The sequence below is a fragment of the Aphidius gifuensis genome, linkage group LG1, assembly GCF_014905175.1.
Source record: "Aphidius gifuensis isolate YNYX2018 linkage group LG1, ASM1490517v1, whole genome shotgun sequence".
In the NCBI taxonomy this organism is placed as follows: domain Eukaryota; kingdom Metazoa; phylum Arthropoda; class Insecta; order Hymenoptera; family Braconidae; genus Aphidius; species Aphidius gifuensis.
In genome coordinates this window covers 25,959,455-25,976,252 of record NC_057788.1, presented here as the reverse complement: position 1 = coordinate 25,976,252, position 16,798 = coordinate 25,959,455, and the positions used below count along the sequence as shown (strand labels likewise).

Below are 16,798 nucleotides of genomic sequence, written 5' to 3'. Positions count from 1 at the left end.
AAATCAATCAAAACCAACAATTCAAGCATCAGTATCAACAAATAAACCAAAAACACATGGTGATTATATTACAGTAAGATGAAAAAAATATTTAATACTTGGTTATCTTGGTAAAGGTAAACCATTTCATCATTTTCAAAAACCAGTGTACATAGCTTGTTAAATAATATCAATTGAGGGTCCGGATACAGTAACACGCTCCGCGCTCGAAGACAAGAAAAAGCGACGTTGTTTAAGTTGAAAATTAAAATTGAAAAATAAAAAAAATAAAAAATACAGTCATCTATAAAATTGAAAAATACACATTTTTGTTTAAATAATTTTTTTTTTTATAATAATTAGTTAATGAGATAAAAAATAAAAAAAAAATTTTTTTTTTTAAAAAAAATACTTTTTTTTAAACATATAACTCGTGACAACTTCTTTAAAAATTAATAAATTGACTTGAAAATTTGACTGTAGCTTTATTATAGACTAGCGATGGCAACAGTAACATTAAAAAATTTATTTATTTATATTTTTTAATTTTTTTTATTTATTGTGTTTTACCAATGAAAAATTCAATATTTGTCAAACTTTGAATGAAAAAAGAGTCGGAGAAATTTAAAAATTGAGTAACTTGTCAGCGGCAATATTGTTAAGCAGTATATCAAGAAGTTTTATACAAACTTTTAGATATTTTTATTAATTATTTACTGAGTTATTAATTTAACAACAAATAGCGCGTATATCGTTTGTATTTAATGGATATACGAACGCGCGAGCATAGGCGTTCGCGGGAGAAGGAGCGGACAATCACGCATGTGAAGCCTTAACGGTGCTTCTGAATTTGTTATTAAATTAATAACTCAGTAAATAATTAATAAAAATATCTAAAAGTTTGTATAAAACTTCTTGATATACTGGCAACAATATTACCTTATGCCGGAGTAATTTCTCCGGAAATGGGCCAAAAACGGAGAAATGCCGGAATAATGCCGGATAATCAGCATCCTCCATCAAACACACTTGGTACAATTAAAAAACAACAAACAAATTATCAAGTTGATAATTTAGTATTAAATCCAAGTAGTTTAATAAACAATATATCAATAGTACCACCACCACCAGCACCAGAACCAGCAGCACCAGCAATAATACCTCAAATAATTATCAAAATCAACAAAAAAATCAATCAAAACCAACAATTCAAGCATCAGTATCAACAAATAAACCAAAAACACATGGTGATTATATTACAGTAAGAGGAAAAAAATATTTAATACTTGGTTATCTTGGTAAAGGTAAACCATTTCATCATTTTCAAAAACCAGTGTACATACCTTGTTAAATAATATCAATTTTTAAATTAGGATAATTTTTTTTCATTACAATTGTATAGATAAAAAAAAAGGGAAAACGAAGGAAAATCATATATATTTTAATTATTTTTACTTGAAAAAAAAATTTGCCTATAATGGTGCCTTCGCTTTTTTTTTTTACTGCGAAAAGAAAAAAGAAGAAAATAATTATGTATTTAATGAAAATATAAACAACTTATTATTAAACTAAATTTTTTTTTTATTTTTATCAATCAATACAAATGATTTTGATACAAAATAATTACTTTAAAAAAAAAAAAAAAAAAAACCATACAAATTATTGCTGTTGTAATTGTGATACAAATTATATCAATATTATCACACACTGTGTTTGTTTAATATCAAAATGTGCTATTTATTTTATATAAGAACTGTATCGATATTATAATTGTTCATCACTCAACATTGATTACACATGAAACAAATTAAAAAATAATGTGTATATCTATTTAAATAAACAATAGATAATTCTTTTCATTTATAAACAGCAATATGACAAGTATATCTTCTGGTGGTGCAACAAGAGTTAAACGTCCAAGTCTTTTAGCAAATGCAGCAACAAGTGATTCAGGTAAATGTGTTGAACTTAAAAATTTATCAGCCAAATAAAATAAACGCACTTTATACTTTGTATGAAATATTTCTGGCTCAAACATTGAATATAATTTTTTAAATATATTTGGATATTCTAAATTATGTTTTGTAACAAGTATAAATACACCTTGTGATGCAAGAAGACTTATTGTTCCATCACAATCAAGTGAATTCATTAAAAAATCAGTTAATAATACTGGTTTTTCAAGATGTAGCATAACACGTTCAAGTAATACAATTAATAATTGTTTATGTATTTTTGGTGATAATTCCCATTGCATTATACATGACCATACTTTATTTAATAAACGTTTTGCTGATGATTGATCCCAAACAAAACCACCACATACATTTTGTGGACCACATAATATTTTATCATCATCATTATCATATTCTTGTTTTTTATCATTATCATTTGGTAATGGTATTTTATCAATTAATGCAAGTAAATTTTTCATAAAATTTTCTTTTGATTGAAATTTTGGTGTTAATTGTGGCAAACTTCTCCATGTAAAATATAATGAATCTTTATAATCATTTATTTCAAGATGTCGTGATATTAATAGTGTATTATCACGATCTGGTGATACAATTTTTCTGAGTAATGGCTTTAAACGATGAAGTGGAAAATAATAACTTAATTTTCCAACTGGTTCAATTGGTGATTTACCTTCTTCACCCATTAATTTAAAACACGTTGACAATGCTTGTTGTTGAATTTCAAATTTACCATTTTCAATAAGTGACAATAATTTTTTCCCATACTTCAGAATAACCACTTTTTAACTACATAATATATTGGATCTCTGGTTTTGGTTCTGTTGATACAAAAAGCAAGAAAACTCATTAAGTTTTAGAATTATTTTTCATTTGTTGTTTTCTTTGTTACTTACCAGATATTGTTAGATTAATTGTTTGTTCCAAATACATATCACCACGTCTCAATACTTCCATAAAGATCATTTCTACTGCCAGAATATATGATACATTTGATTCCTAGTTGTGAAGATTTAAAAATAATTAGTTTACTTGTATAACAAATGGGTTCAGTTGAATCTTCTCATGATGTTGAGTATAATGTATTGATCTACTTACATCCCATTGTGATACTATTTCCTCAAGATTATTTGCCTTTTTTCTTGATGATAAAAATTCCTAAGCTTTTTGTCGTAATTGTTTAGACATCATTCTCTGGATCTGGGGATCACCTGGGATCACCAGAGATTGTTGCTTCAGTCATCGCCATTTTTTAATTTTTATTCCTTATTTTTTTTTCTCTCTTTTGTACAACACACACAAAATGACACAGTTTGGGCAGATTAAGCTTTTTGGCAGTTAATTAAAATTATAAACCAAGTACAATGATTAATTTGTTTTGATTTGTTTGGTTAAAAAATATCTAAGTATATGTTATGAATAAATCCAAGATGGCCGTAATCAGCCGTAATAAACAATTATAAAGGTGAAGCCGGCTAATTAATGTAGCGACAGTTTTGTATTTCTTTTGGCCGCTTTTTCATGTACACAAATTTCCCCACCACGTCAACATTTGGCTTCGCCGCCCTGACGACGCCATTTCCATCCTCGTCATCTTGTATTTTTTTCATTCTTTAAAACAAAAAATTTGTCAACGTTTGTTTTATTTATAAATTCCAATCACGTCGTCCAATAACGTAAGTATTTTTATTTATTAAGTAAACAGTTTTTTGTTGTGTTATAAAATTTAATTAGAGTCATATACAATCTGGGTGATAATTGTGATATTTTTTTTTTCAACGTTATCATTATGCGTCACCAAACAGAGCACCCACTAAATACCGGCAATTTTTCAATGAATTTTTTTGTTTTATAAATTATACATATTTATTGTTAATTATGTAGTTAGTTATTTTAAAATTATTTATTTCATTTTTATTAATTGATGATTTTTATTTTTGGAGCTTTGAAGACCTTGAGTGTTAAATTTGAGACAATATTTTTATTTATTTTTTCGGAGCAAGATAAGCCAATTAATGAATTGACTCATCATAGTACAAAAAAAAAAAAAAAATAAAAAAAATTAAGTTTATTCAAACAGTTTTATATATTGGAAAAAAAAAACAAACAAACAAGTTAACTGATAATGGAGTATTAAAATAAAAACAAAATAAAATAATTACTCTGACATGTTCTGACACATTGATAATATAAAATATTACATAATGATTATAACAAACAAATAATTAATAATTTATAAACTAATGTACAAATAGCATTTTACGTTATCAATAACAACAACATCAACATCAACAACCCTGACTATTGACTTGACCTATTTTAAAAATATTGATGTACACATAGTAAATAAATATTTATTGTTGTTTTTGTTTTTGTTTACAGAAAATGGTTTCCTCCAATATGCCGGTGAGTTGTCTTTATGAATAGCATTCATAATAATTCAATTTATTAATTGAAACATTGATTAATAATTAGCTCTTTATGTTTTGTATTTTGTTGATGTTAACAAATTGATAAAACATGAAATAAAATTATTATTAAAAATACTTGATGTTTAAATAACCAATTGTTTTTATTTAAATTTTACAGAGGAAAACTAAAATCTTCGTGGGTCGTTTACCTGAAAATTGTCGTAGTGATGAACTTCGTCAATTATTTGTACGCTTTGGTGAAGTAACTGAGTGTGATGTTATGAATCATTATGGTTTTGTTCATATGGCACGTGAAGAAGATGCTGCAACAGCAATAAAAGCACTTCATAATTCAAATTTCAAAGGTGCAACGATAAATGTTGAACAATCAACTGGTAAATCACGTGGTGGTGGTCCAGGTGGTAGAAGAGATGACAGACGTGGTGGACCAATGAGAGGTGGACGTGGTGGTGGTCGTGATCGTCCTGGTCCATATAATGATCGTCGTAGTGGTGGAGGTGGTGGTGGTGGTGGCGGTGGTGGTGGATATCAAGATTATGGTAATAGAGGTGGTGGAGATTATAGTGGAAATCGTGGAGGCAATGATTATGGTCATGGTGGTGGATATGGTAATCGTGGTGGTTATGGACAAAATATGGGAGGTGGTTACAATTCTGGTCAAAATATGGGAGGATATGGAGCTGGTGGTGGTTATGGAGCATCAGGTGGTGATTATGGAAGAGCAAATGATTATGGACGTTATGCTGATCCAAGTGGACGTGCTGATTATGGAAATTGTAAGTTGTTTTTTTTTACTTGATTATTTTTAAATTTCCTGTAGCTGACAGCTCGTCGTGGCTCACATAATAGAGCACTCGACACTGGTCCTACAGTTGCCAGTTCGATCCTTGGTACTTGTAAATTATTTTTCCTCTATTTTCCAATCGTTGATTATTATTTAAATGATAACAATTAAATAATTTAATGAAGCTTAATAATTTTACAGTTTGTTAATGATTTACAAATTGGTAAAATAACTGTTTTATAACAGTATTGAGCAACATCAAACGGTATCCTTGAACAGACACCATGTGAAGTGACAAATGTTTATATGGTCGATTTCAAAAGGAACAAATTAATTATTATTTTTTTTTATCATTTAAATATATAAAAATAAACTTGATAATTAATATTATTTTTTTGAATTTATTAGATCAAGGTATGGGAGGTGACTATGGTCGTGGTGCACCAGGTCCTGCTGATTATGGACGTACTGATGGATATGGTGCTGGACGTGCTGTAGATCCATACGCACAAAGAAATGATTATGATCGTGCTGCTGCAGCTGCTGCTGCTGTTGCTGCTGGACCAATAAGAAATGGTGGTGGTGGTGGTGGTGGTGGTGCTGCACCAGCTGCTGCTGCTTATGGTACAGGTGGTTATGGAGAAACTAGGTAAATAAATTAATATAATTATTTTAAATTATGTTAAGTAAATGTTGACATTTAAATTTTATTATTTATAGTGCACCAATGGCAAGACCACTAAGTGCTGCTGTACAAAATTACAATACTGGTGCACCAACTAGTTATGGAGCTGGTCCTGGTGCTCAAACAGATATGTACAGTCGAAGACCTGCTGTTGCAACTAGTGGATATTCACAAGCTGGCACTGGGTAAATTTTAATCAATACTCAAGCAAGAAAAGAGTTATTATATTTTATTTTCTTATTTAATATTTGTGTTGTTTTTTTTTTTTTTTTTTTTCCAATAGCTATGCTGCTGAAGGATATGACAGACCAGAATCATACGGCCCTGCTCGTGGTGGTGGTGGCCGGTAAGTTTTAATAAAATTTCATAGTCATTAATTTTATTTATTTTTTATCGTATTTCATTTCATATATTAGTCCAATGCGGCGACAAAAATAACCAAGTTTTTCGGCATTGCGAATTCGATAGTATTTTGTTCATTGGCTCTATGAAAAATAAATATAAAATTTAATTTTCATTTATTTATTCAGAGTATAAGGTGTAACGACTGTTAATATTTATCAAAATAATTCACGATATTTATTTATAAATTTAATTTAGCAAATTTATTATTTCAATGTTTTGTTTTTTTTTTCTTTTTTATTTTTGAGATTTATCAAACTCCTAAAATAGCGTTAATTTAATTAATTTGCGAGCGTCTTATTATTGCGTATTTATTTATTATTTTTTTTCAACAACAAAAAAATAAAAAAAAGTCTCGAGAAATGCATCGCTAAGTGTAGTAATTCGTTGGTTGGTATAAAATTTGATTTTCGATAGTTAAAAAACAGCGTTACATCTCATACATTGTGAGCATAAAATATAAATTCAAATATTTAATTAATTTATTTCAACTAATTGTCATTAATCACGTAACTTGCGCCATAAACAAAAAGAAAAAACAAATAAACAAATCAATCTTTACTAGTCACGACACACAATAATTAAGTTGAACAAAAAAAAAACATAGAAAAGCGTTATGATTGTTATCTTATTTTTTGATATTTTAGCTTCCCAGGTCCGGCAGACGCGATGCCAACGAGGTACTAATGCGTGTACCCCTCAAAAAATAATTAAATACGCAAAAAAAACAAAATGTAATAAAAAAAAAATCGCGCATCGTTTCCGGCATACAAACAGTGTTGCCAGCAGATGCGAGAATGCGACAAATAATATTGCGTCAATAACGAATAACACGAGTGAGAATAAACAAACAATAAAAAAAATATAAAATAAAAATATATGGAGGATTTACCGCCGATCTACACGTCCTAATCGTCCCGCCCCCGATTCATGGAGTGCTCTGGGTCAACCAGAATGTATCCCAGCACACAGTGTGTACATGCTCTCACGGATTAATGATATATCTCACGGATATATTTATATATATACAAAACGATTTATAAGTAATAAAATATTTAAAACAAAAAATAATAATAAAACAAAGCACCCTCATTCAATTTTTATTGAGTAGCGTTTAAGGTAACTCTAAAGTAAGTTTGGTCAACATTCGTTAATATAGATGATAATCTATAAATATATTTAAAAATATAAATTTAAATTGAAAAATGAAATAAACAAGAAAGTTAAAAATACAGATTATTAATAAATTAATAAAAAATAATAATAAATTGTCAGATGTTTATATATTTGATTGAAAAAGAAAATTTTTAAAAATTGATTAAATTCCGTGTTAATTATTATTATTACTATTATTATTTTGTTTATTATTTTTTTTTTTCAATTTTGAGTTGTAAAAAATTATAATGGGTCTTGTGTTTTTCTTAATTTTATTGTATAAAAAAAAAAAGTAATCGAATTTTTTTTTTTTCTCATTTCGACAAAGAGGCAAGAGTATATTATAGATTAAATAAATCAGACCTCATTATAGAATGATATAATTGCATGTAGATTAGAAATAAAAAAATGAGAAAAAAAAAAAAATAAAAACATTTCAATATATTTATACCTTGTAATAGTTGTGTTTTTTTTTTTTTTTTTTTTTGTGTAAATGATGGGATTTAAATACCATTTCTTTCCATTTAATTTTTTTCGTTTATTCCAATAAATATTGTAAGAATCTTAAAAAAAAAATGTGTTAAGTGTTTGAATTTAATAATAAAAAAAAAACAAATAATAAAAAAAAGTTTTCAAGTAATATAAAAGTTTATTATTATAAATAATATATCAATAAAATTAATATCAAAATTTTGTACATGTATTTTCTATCAATAGTAAAAAGAGCATACAAATAAATAGAAAAAATATTCACATGTGCAAGCGTTTCGGTTGTTTTACTATTTATTTTATGGAGCAAAAAAAAAAAAACAGTAATAATAAATATAAATTGTAAGAAACTTAAATTTAATTTGTGAATGTATACTTGTACCATCGATTTATTTTTATTTCCACAATCACCACGCATACATAAAAAAATAAGGTAATGAATCTTATTCCTTTTACTCATTGTCAATAATTATTTTCAGTAAATTAATTTTCTTTTTTTTTTTTAACATAAATATTTAACATCTTTGGTCATGTGCAATGTAAACGAGAATTAATTAATTTTAATTTCTTTTTTTTTATCAGCTACTGTATCTTTTTATATGACTGTAAAATTGGAGCGCAAGATTGATAAAAAAAAAAAAAAAACGTATGGATCTAATGAATCATAAACAGAAGCCATTATTTTATTTCACTGTCGTTTATTTTTTATTTTTATTTTTATCAATAAACAATTCAATGCGAGTGTAGAGTCGTTTGTCTCATTTGTTAGTTTTCTTTTTTGCGAATTTGACATTTAGTCAATGATAAATCTGGCGATGCAATATTATCGTTCGAATTAAAACAGTATTTTCTCTTTGGCTTTTTTATTTTGTTAATTATTTTTTCATTTTTAAATTTATTCTTCCTATTGAGATGCTAGAAAACATAATGAGACAAAGCGTGACAATATCATTATGAACGAAAAATAAAAATAAAGTTAACATGTGTGATATTTTTTCTTTAGGTTTTATAATGGTTTTTCTTCAATTTGAGCCAGTGTGTGTTATTCACCATTATACAGCGTTATTTTTTTTTTATTTTTTTTTTTTGTAGTTTCGACATTGATATTCACCCATAAAAAAAATGCGACAAGAGTGAAAGAAAGCTAATAATTGCGAGCATGCCGAATCATTAAAACGTGAGACAGCCGCAAGCCCATTTACTATAGGAAATGAATCGAAATAGTAGGATTTTTATTTTTTATTTTTTTTATTGGAGTAAGTTATAATGAGTTTTTGAAATTCCTGATGAATAACTTAGAAGCTACTATATTATCATCATCTTTTCCTTAGCTACAAATAAAAACAAAATTATTTGAGATTAAAATAAAAACGAATTAATTTCTTTTTTAAGTTTCATAGATTAATGTTATTTTTTTAATTAGATCGGAGCCTGGCTGAAGGAAAGATATCTTGTGGAAAATATTCACAAATTGAGATGAACTCGTCATTTGATGGTGGCCAACCAGAATCTGCTTGGAACTGCTTGTATTAATTTATGTAAAAAAAAAAATACAAAGACTGATTTTACTATCAAATAATACTGATGGAAAAAAAAAACAAATAAAAATAAATTATAACAATAATTTCTATGCATTTTATTATAAATTGATTTATTATTTTAATTTCCAACCGTTATCCTCCCATTTTATTGGTGATTATTTTTATTAATTTTTATTGTTTAAGTAATAATGACAAATGATATAAAAGTGATAAATCACATTCACTGTTGCTTAACATTAATTCAAGAAATAAATAAATAAATAAATGTTTGAAAATAAGCTTATCAAATATCAACCAGGCAGACGATTCAATAATATTTTTTCCACCTGTTAAAATTTTTTAATATTGTTATAATATGTCCTTTGATTTCTTAAAAATTTATTGAGGAATAATATCATTTTCTTTTCATATATAAAGCCATAAATTTTTTGTAATTGATCACAGTTCATTTTTTCTTTGACTTTTTATTAATAATCAATTGAGAATACAAATCATGTTTTTGATTTTCTGCTTATTGTCATTATTTGCTGCTAATTCCATGGCACAAGTATTTGTTTTACAACGACCTGATTTCCAACCAATTGAAAGTTTTAATTTATCAAGGGTATTATTTTCTACTAGATTATTTAATAAATAAATTTTTTTTTCATTTATATATTTTATTTAATATCTTAAATTCATTTAGATTGCTGGCGAATGGTATGAAAATTTAAGAATTCCAAATGTTTATGAAGTTGGTGTAACATGTTCTCGTGCCAAAGTTATTGTAGGTGAAAAAAAAGGAACAGTTAGTCTACTTTTTAGTGAAACAGGTTCTTTGTAAGTATTTTTTTTATTAATTAAAAATTATTTAAAATTATTGTACAAACATAATTTATTAATTAAATAATTATTTTAAGTTCTGGAAAAGATTACAAAGTACTGACAACAGGAACACAAAAAAGAGGTCAAACAGCAGCAGTATTTGATTTTAAATTTCCTTTATATCTCATCAGTATTAATCTCGGTACAATATACGTTTTAGACACCGATTATGAAAACTTTATCGTATTAGCCGGTGGATTTCCTTTAGGTGGCAATAGGTAATTTTAAAAAATATATATTTTAATTAACGTGTTTTTGGCCTACAATTTAATATTTAAAAAATAATTTTTTCAACAGCTATATAACATTTGCATGGGTTAATTCAAGAACACCAGTGCTTGCATCTGAATATCGTGAACGTGCATTGTGGGCATTGAGTAATAGTGGTATTGATACAAATGAATTAGTGCGAGTACCTCAAGGATGTTAAAACATATTCAACTACAAGTGACAACTTAATAATTACATATAATTTAAAAAAAATAGAATATTATTGTGAAAATAAAATATGAAAAATTTATAAAGCATTGATTAAATTTGTCAGAAGAATTAATACATAAAATGTTATTTATATAATTTATTGTTGAAAAAAAAAATATTCATTTAATTATTAAAATTGATCAATATTTTTTTAAATGAAAAACCTTGTATATAAAATACCACTTGCTTGAATAATTTATATTTTTAAAAATCATTGACATAAATACATATAATTATTAATTAATATTAACTTAATTGATTAAACAGCTCTTTTTTATATGGCCGTTGTGCAAGTGAACAAACACTTGAATTAAATATCGATATCAATGTATATAATTATAAAAGCTCATCATTATTAGTACAATATATTGTTGAAATCAAAATATATGTGCCAAATCATATTTATTTATTGAAGAAGAAAATAATTATAATTTTTAATATTTTTTAATGCTTGAAGATACAGTTAAAAGCATGTACTAAAAGCTTATCAAAAATCAATGAGACAGATCATTTAATGTAATGTTTATTTTTCCTGTCAAAATTTTACACAGCTGTTTATAATATTTTAATTCAATCATTGCTAATCTTAAGAAATTTATAGAGTTTTGTATATATATAAGACAAGGATTTTTTAAAATTATCACAGTCCAAAATTTCTTTTTACTTATTATCAATAATTAATTAAGAATATAAATCATGTTTTTGATTTTCTGCTTATTGTCATTATTTGCTGCCAATTCCATGGCACAATTGTCTGTTTTACAACGACCACATTTCAAACCAATGGACTACTTGAATTTAACAAGGGTATATTTTATTTATTTATATATTTTTTTATCGATTTATTATTGTCATTTGTATATTTTATTTAATTTCATATTTTTTAAAGTTCGCCGGATATTGGTATGAATATGAAAGAATTCCAAATATTTTCGAACTTGCTGTAAGATGTTCACGTGCCAAAGTTATGGTAGACGAAAATCAATCAACAGTTAGCTTATTATTCAGTGAAACAGGTTCTTTGTAAGTATTTATTTATTAATTAAAAAATTATTTAAAATTATTATAGAAATATAATATAATAATTAAATAATTATTTCAGTTCAGGAAAAGATTACAAAGTATTGACAACAGGCACACAAAAAAGAGCTGCAGTGTTTGAGTTTAAATTTCCTTTATATTTAATTAATATTAATCTCGCTACAATATACGTTTTAGACACCGATTATGAAAACTTTGTCGTATTAGCCGGGGGCTTTCCTTTTGGTGACCATGGGTAATTTTTAAAATATATATTTTTTAACGTGTCCTTATATTGTTGATCTACAATTTAATATTTGAAAAATAATTATTTTTCAACAGCTTTCTTCAGATGGCTTGGATTAATTCACGAACACCAGAACTTTCACATGAACATCATGCACGTGCATTAGAAGCTTTACGTAATAGTGGTGTTGCAACAGATGCATTAGTACGAGTACGTCAAAATTGTTAAAATACGAACAGCTTAATAATTTAATAATGAAAAAAAAATAAAATAAATTCATGTAAAAAGATAATATGTACTAAAATTGATATGATAAATGTAATATTATAATGAAAGTTTATAAATAAATAAATAAATTCTTCTAAATTTAAATTTTAAATTATTCAGGAAAACGGAAAACAACAGTTGATTGGTTCATAAAATCAAATGACATCATTGGTCAATTTGATAATTTCCAAGAAAGAAAGAGAAAGTTATTCTCTGTTGTTCTCTGTCTTTTTTAGTTTCCCTCCGCTCCCTTTTCTTGTCATATGATTGTTATTCATTATTCACATGCTTCATTTGTTTCCATTTTCATAAAAAATTAGTTGATTGTTGTTAAAAATTAAACAGTGTTTTAATAATATTCATAGACAGTTATCTTAATTGATAAATTAACAAGGTTAGTCGAAGTGTCAAGCAATAAATAAATTATTTTTTATATTACGTTTTATATTTTTATTTGGCGGTTTTGTTCAAAGCACAAAGGCAACCGTGTGTGTGTATGCGTGTGTTGTGGTACTGTAAATTTTACTTTTTTTTTTTTTCTTTTTTTTGTAATTTAGTCATTTTTTCACGCTGGTTTACACAATAAACATTGATAATTTATTTTTTATTTTTTTATCCTGATACACTCCAAATACATAGTGTACATTTTGGTCATTGTCATTGTTAACTTTTTGTTTTTTTTTTTTTTGTTTATATTCAACGAGATATAGATAGTGTGTTATCTTGATATACTTTTTTTTATTTTGTCAAAAGTTTTTTCTTTTAGTATGTTATTTGGCTAGTTAAATAATATATTTTTATTATTAGTATATAAAATAATTAATAAATTTATTACAGATAAATATGATGGAATGTACTGCAAAAATAGGCAGAGGTCGAGCTCGTGGAATACGTCCTCTGAAGCTAGAAACATTAAGAAATATTAGACCATTACCACATGCTGCAGCAGGTCCAGCTGCTCAATGGGCTGCTCGACGTCCAGGACAATTACAAACCTCGTCAGATGAATGTCCAGCAGAACTTGTAAGTTTTACAGTCACAATAAAAAGTCTTGTGTTAATTAAACTTTAAGCTGAATATTATTTATTTAAATTTTATATTTTGCAGAGCGATGAAACGATTATAAAAACTGATACATCACCTGAACCAATGCAATCTGAATCAATGCAATCTGAATCAATGCAATCTGAACCAATGCAAACTGAAGTTATTAACAATAACAACGATAATCAAGATAATGACAGTGACGAGAATAAAAATAAATGTGATATCATGACTCGTCCATCACAATGGATTGAATCAAAAAAAGGAATCAGTGGAAAACCCATCACGTTGAGAGCAAATTATTTAAAACTGATAGCAGCTCCAGACTGGTGTCTTCATAAGTATCATGTTAATTTTGAGCCAGAAGAAAATTCTATTGCTATACGTAAAGCATTGATTGGACTTCATCAAAAGAAATTTGGTGGATATGTATTTAATGGTACCGTCATGTATTCAAATCAACGTTTACCAAATGATTTAACTGAACTGTCTGGTGTTCGTCAAACAGATAAACAGTCAATTAAAATTTCTATTCAATTCATTGACACACTTGAAAAATTAGATCCCATTTACACACAGTTTTTTAATGTTTTATTAAAAAAAGCTTTTATCCATCTCAATCTATTGTTTGTTGGTGAAAATATTTTTGATTTACACTTGAAAACTGATATTAATGAACACAATATTGAACTGTGGCCTGGATACAACACATCAATTTGTCAACATGAACAAGATGTGCTGATGTTTGCCGACATAACATACAAGATTGTTAGAAAAGAAAACATGCTCATGACTTTGAATCGCATCAAGGAAACATATGGCTTTGAAAATTTTGAGGCTGCTTGTAAAGCTGAGATGATTGGTACAACTGTTTGGGTTGATTACAATGATAAATCATACAAAATTTATGATATTGACTTTTCAATGACACCATTATCAAAATTTCAGTCAAAAATTCAAGAAGAACAAGATGTTACTTTCTTGGAGTATTATCAAACAAAAAATAATATTTTAATTAATGATTTGAAGCAGCCTTTGTTGGTCACTCGTTCAAGTGAACATAATCCTATTAGATCTGATGACATTGTCTATTTAGTACCTGAACTTTGTCGAGCAATAGGTTTATCTGATACAATGAAAAGTGATTCTAAACTTATGGAAGCTTTGGCTGAACGATCACGTATACCAGTTGAATCTTATGCTCAAAAAATAATTGCCATCAGTAAGCGTTTTAATGAAAATCCATCAGCTGTTGCAGAGCTTACTAAATGGAATTTACAATTAGATCAACAACTTGTTACTATCCCTGGTCGTATTTTACCAGACAGTAAAATTATTTTTGCCAATAATTTGACTGTTGAAGTATCGGGATTGGATCCAAATTTAAATTGGACGAGTCAATTGAAAGTTCATGGCCTTTTTCGTCCTGTATTACTTAATAATTGGGTTATAATTGTGCCAAAAAGATTGGCCAAAAATGTTCGAGGATTTATTTCGTGTTTACAACAATCACTCAACAACTTTCAAGTTCGTGAGCCTCATTACATTGAGATTATCAAAGATTCACCACAAAGTTACAGCAATGAAATTGATAAATATTTAAGTCACACAAATCCTCAATTGATGTTTTGTGTTATACCTGAAGATTCTTCTGATGTTTATTCAGCAATTAAAAAAAAATGTTGCGTTGATCATTCAGTACCCAATCAGTTGGTTTCATCAAGATGCTTCAAGCCAAATAGTATGCCAATGATTGCAACAAAAGTTGCAATACAAATGAATTGTAAAATTGGTGGTTCTCCTTGGAGTGTTCATATACCATTAAATAGCTTGATGATAATTGGATTTGAGAGTCGTCGTGATACAAGTCAACCAGATAGATTTTTCAGTGCAATGGTTGCATCACTTGACAAACATATGGGACGTTTTATTTCTAAAGTATCAACTCACACTGATGACATTGGTTTGATAAATAATTTTGTAATTAATATTACTGCTGCTTTGCATAAATTCCATGAAATAAATGGTGCTCTTCCTGAAAAAATTATTATATACAGAATTAGTGTGCAAGAAGAACAAATAACTAATATTTTTCTAAATGAAATTTCTCAAATACAACTTAAACTTGCTGATTTATATAAATTACCAAAAGATGACATTCCAATGGCATATGTTGTTGTTAATAAAAAAGTAAACACACATTTTTTCACTGAATGTTTTGGACGAGCTGTTAATCCACCACTTGGTACTGTTGTTGATGATATTATAACGTGCCCAACAAAATATGATTTTTATATAAGTGGAAAAACAGTTAGAAATGGATCAGCTACACCTACATTGTTTAATGTCATTCATGACAATGTGGCTCTTCAACCTGACAAAATGCAATTGTTAACATTTCGCTTGATGTTTATGAATTTCAACTGTAGTGGAATTTGGCATCTACCTGGTCCCTTACAATTTGCACGTAAACTTGTCAAGTTGGCTGCTGAAGGAATTCACTGTGAACCAAATTCAAAACTTGGCTCGACTCTTTACTTTCTATAAAATGACAAATAAAAACAAGTAAGTAATTACATTTTTATGTATTTATTTATTGGAGCAATTAGTTAGAGTCAAGGACAAAACATGACTCAAAACAGTATGTATCGTTTGGTAAATACCATTTGATATAAAGTTATTTTTTATTATTTCATTATCTATCATTATTAATTACAAGTTAATCAGTTGACTTTTTTTTTGCTTTTGTTGTTTTTAAAAATATGATTTATCAAGAACAAATAAATAAATAAGTTACCATATTATAATAGTAATATAATATTTAATTAAATAATATGATCGACTAATTTTTGTAATGTTGTGTAATATTAAAATAAATTCAATTGTTAAAGTACAAAAAAATTATTTCTTTTATTTATCATGGTTTTTACAATAATTGTATTGCTTTTTTTTTTTTCATCTTTATACATACAGAAAAACAGATTGCCCAAGTTATAATTTTGAAAATTAAAAATTTAAAAATTGTTGAAAAATTTAAAATAATACAAATTTTATGATATTAATTTTACTGTTGAAAAATTAAAATTTAGAAATTTTATGATATAAAAAATACATCAAGTCGTAGCATAATGAGAAACAATTTTTTTTTGTTCTATTTGAAAAAGTGTTTAGTCCTGGTAATAATAATTTTTTATACAATGATAGTATAACGTGATTGTTAATACATTTGATTAGTCATCAAAATAATCTTCAAAGTCCTCATCGGAGTCAATTGTCATATCAGTTCCATTTGATACTGAAGGAGCATCAGAATCAACAACCGTATCAGATCCACTTGAATCACATTTTATATTAACAACTTTAGTATTAGTTTGTCCAGGTGACAAAACAATAAATTCAGCAATCACCAATGTGAATCTATCAAAACATACAAGCA

General features: G+C 27.0%; 4 protein-coding genes and 1 pseudogene across 6 annotated transcripts; 4 read left to right on the top strand and 1 right to left on the bottom strand.

Annotated features, from left to right (window-relative positions):
• Positions 1 to 1,642: 1,642 nt before the first annotated feature.
• LOC122861079 lies at positions 1,643 to 3,562 on the bottom strand (annotated as a pseudogene).
• LOC122857832 (glycine-rich cell wall structural protein 1.0-like) lies at positions 3,491 to 9,470 on the top strand. 2 transcript variants are annotated; one of them, XM_044160258.1, is made up of 7 exons: positions 3,491 to 3,628; positions 4,335 to 4,358; positions 4,542 to 5,160; positions 5,577 to 5,817; positions 5,889 to 6,038; positions 6,137 to 6,199; positions 9,323 to 9,470. In XM_044160258.1, exons 2-7 carry the CDS (start codon positions 4,338 to 4,340, stop codon positions 9,336 to 9,338), a joined length of 1,110 nt encoding a protein of 369 aa, XP_044016193.1. In that variant the 5' UTR covers positions 3,491 to 3,628; positions 4,335 to 4,337; the 3' UTR covers positions 9,339 to 9,470. The 2 variants fall into 2 exon arrangements, with proteins under 2 accessions (XP_044016193.1, XP_044016182.1); XM_044160247.1 differs by lacking the exon at positions 9,323 to 9,470 and adding an exon at positions 6,903 to 7,489.
• A 423-nt stretch (positions 9,471 to 9,893) lies between these two features.
• LOC122857820 (insecticyanin-B-like) lies at positions 9,894 to 10,880 on the top strand. Of its 2 annotated transcripts, none has more exons than XM_044160234.1 (4): positions 9,894 to 10,044; positions 10,126 to 10,259; positions 10,340 to 10,522; positions 10,602 to 10,880. In XM_044160234.1, exons 1-4 carry the CDS (start codon positions 9,934 to 9,936, stop codon positions 10,732 to 10,734), a joined length of 561 nt encoding a protein of 186 aa, XP_044016169.1. In that variant the 5' UTR covers positions 9,894 to 9,933; the 3' UTR covers positions 10,735 to 10,880. The 2 variants fall into 2 exon arrangements, with proteins under 2 accessions (XP_044016169.1, XP_044016162.1); XM_044160227.1 differs by having other exon boundaries at positions 10,584 to 10,880.
• A 563-nt stretch (positions 10,881 to 11,443) lies between these two features.
• On the top strand, positions 11,444 to 12,302 carry LOC122857814 (apolipoprotein D-like). The gene is made up of 4 exons (XM_044160213.1): positions 11,444 to 11,591; positions 11,674 to 11,807; positions 11,887 to 12,060; positions 12,147 to 12,302. The coding sequence occupies exons 1-4, from the start codon at positions 11,481 to 11,483 to the stop codon at positions 12,277 to 12,279; spliced, it is 552 nt and encodes a 183-aa protein (XP_044016148.1). The 5' UTR covers positions 11,444 to 11,480; the 3' UTR covers positions 12,280 to 12,302.
• Positions 12,303 to 13,145: 843 nt separating this feature from the next.
• LOC122857804 (piwi-like protein Siwi) lies at positions 13,146 to 16,103 on the top strand. Its single transcript, XM_044160200.1, has 2 exons — positions 13,146 to 13,341; positions 13,426 to 16,103. The coding sequence occupies exons 1-2, from the start codon at positions 13,162 to 13,164 to the stop codon at positions 15,907 to 15,909; spliced, it is 2,664 nt and encodes an 887-aa protein (XP_044016135.1). The 5' UTR covers positions 13,146 to 13,161; the 3' UTR covers positions 15,910 to 16,103.
• Positions 16,104 to 16,798: the final 695 nt, after the last annotated feature.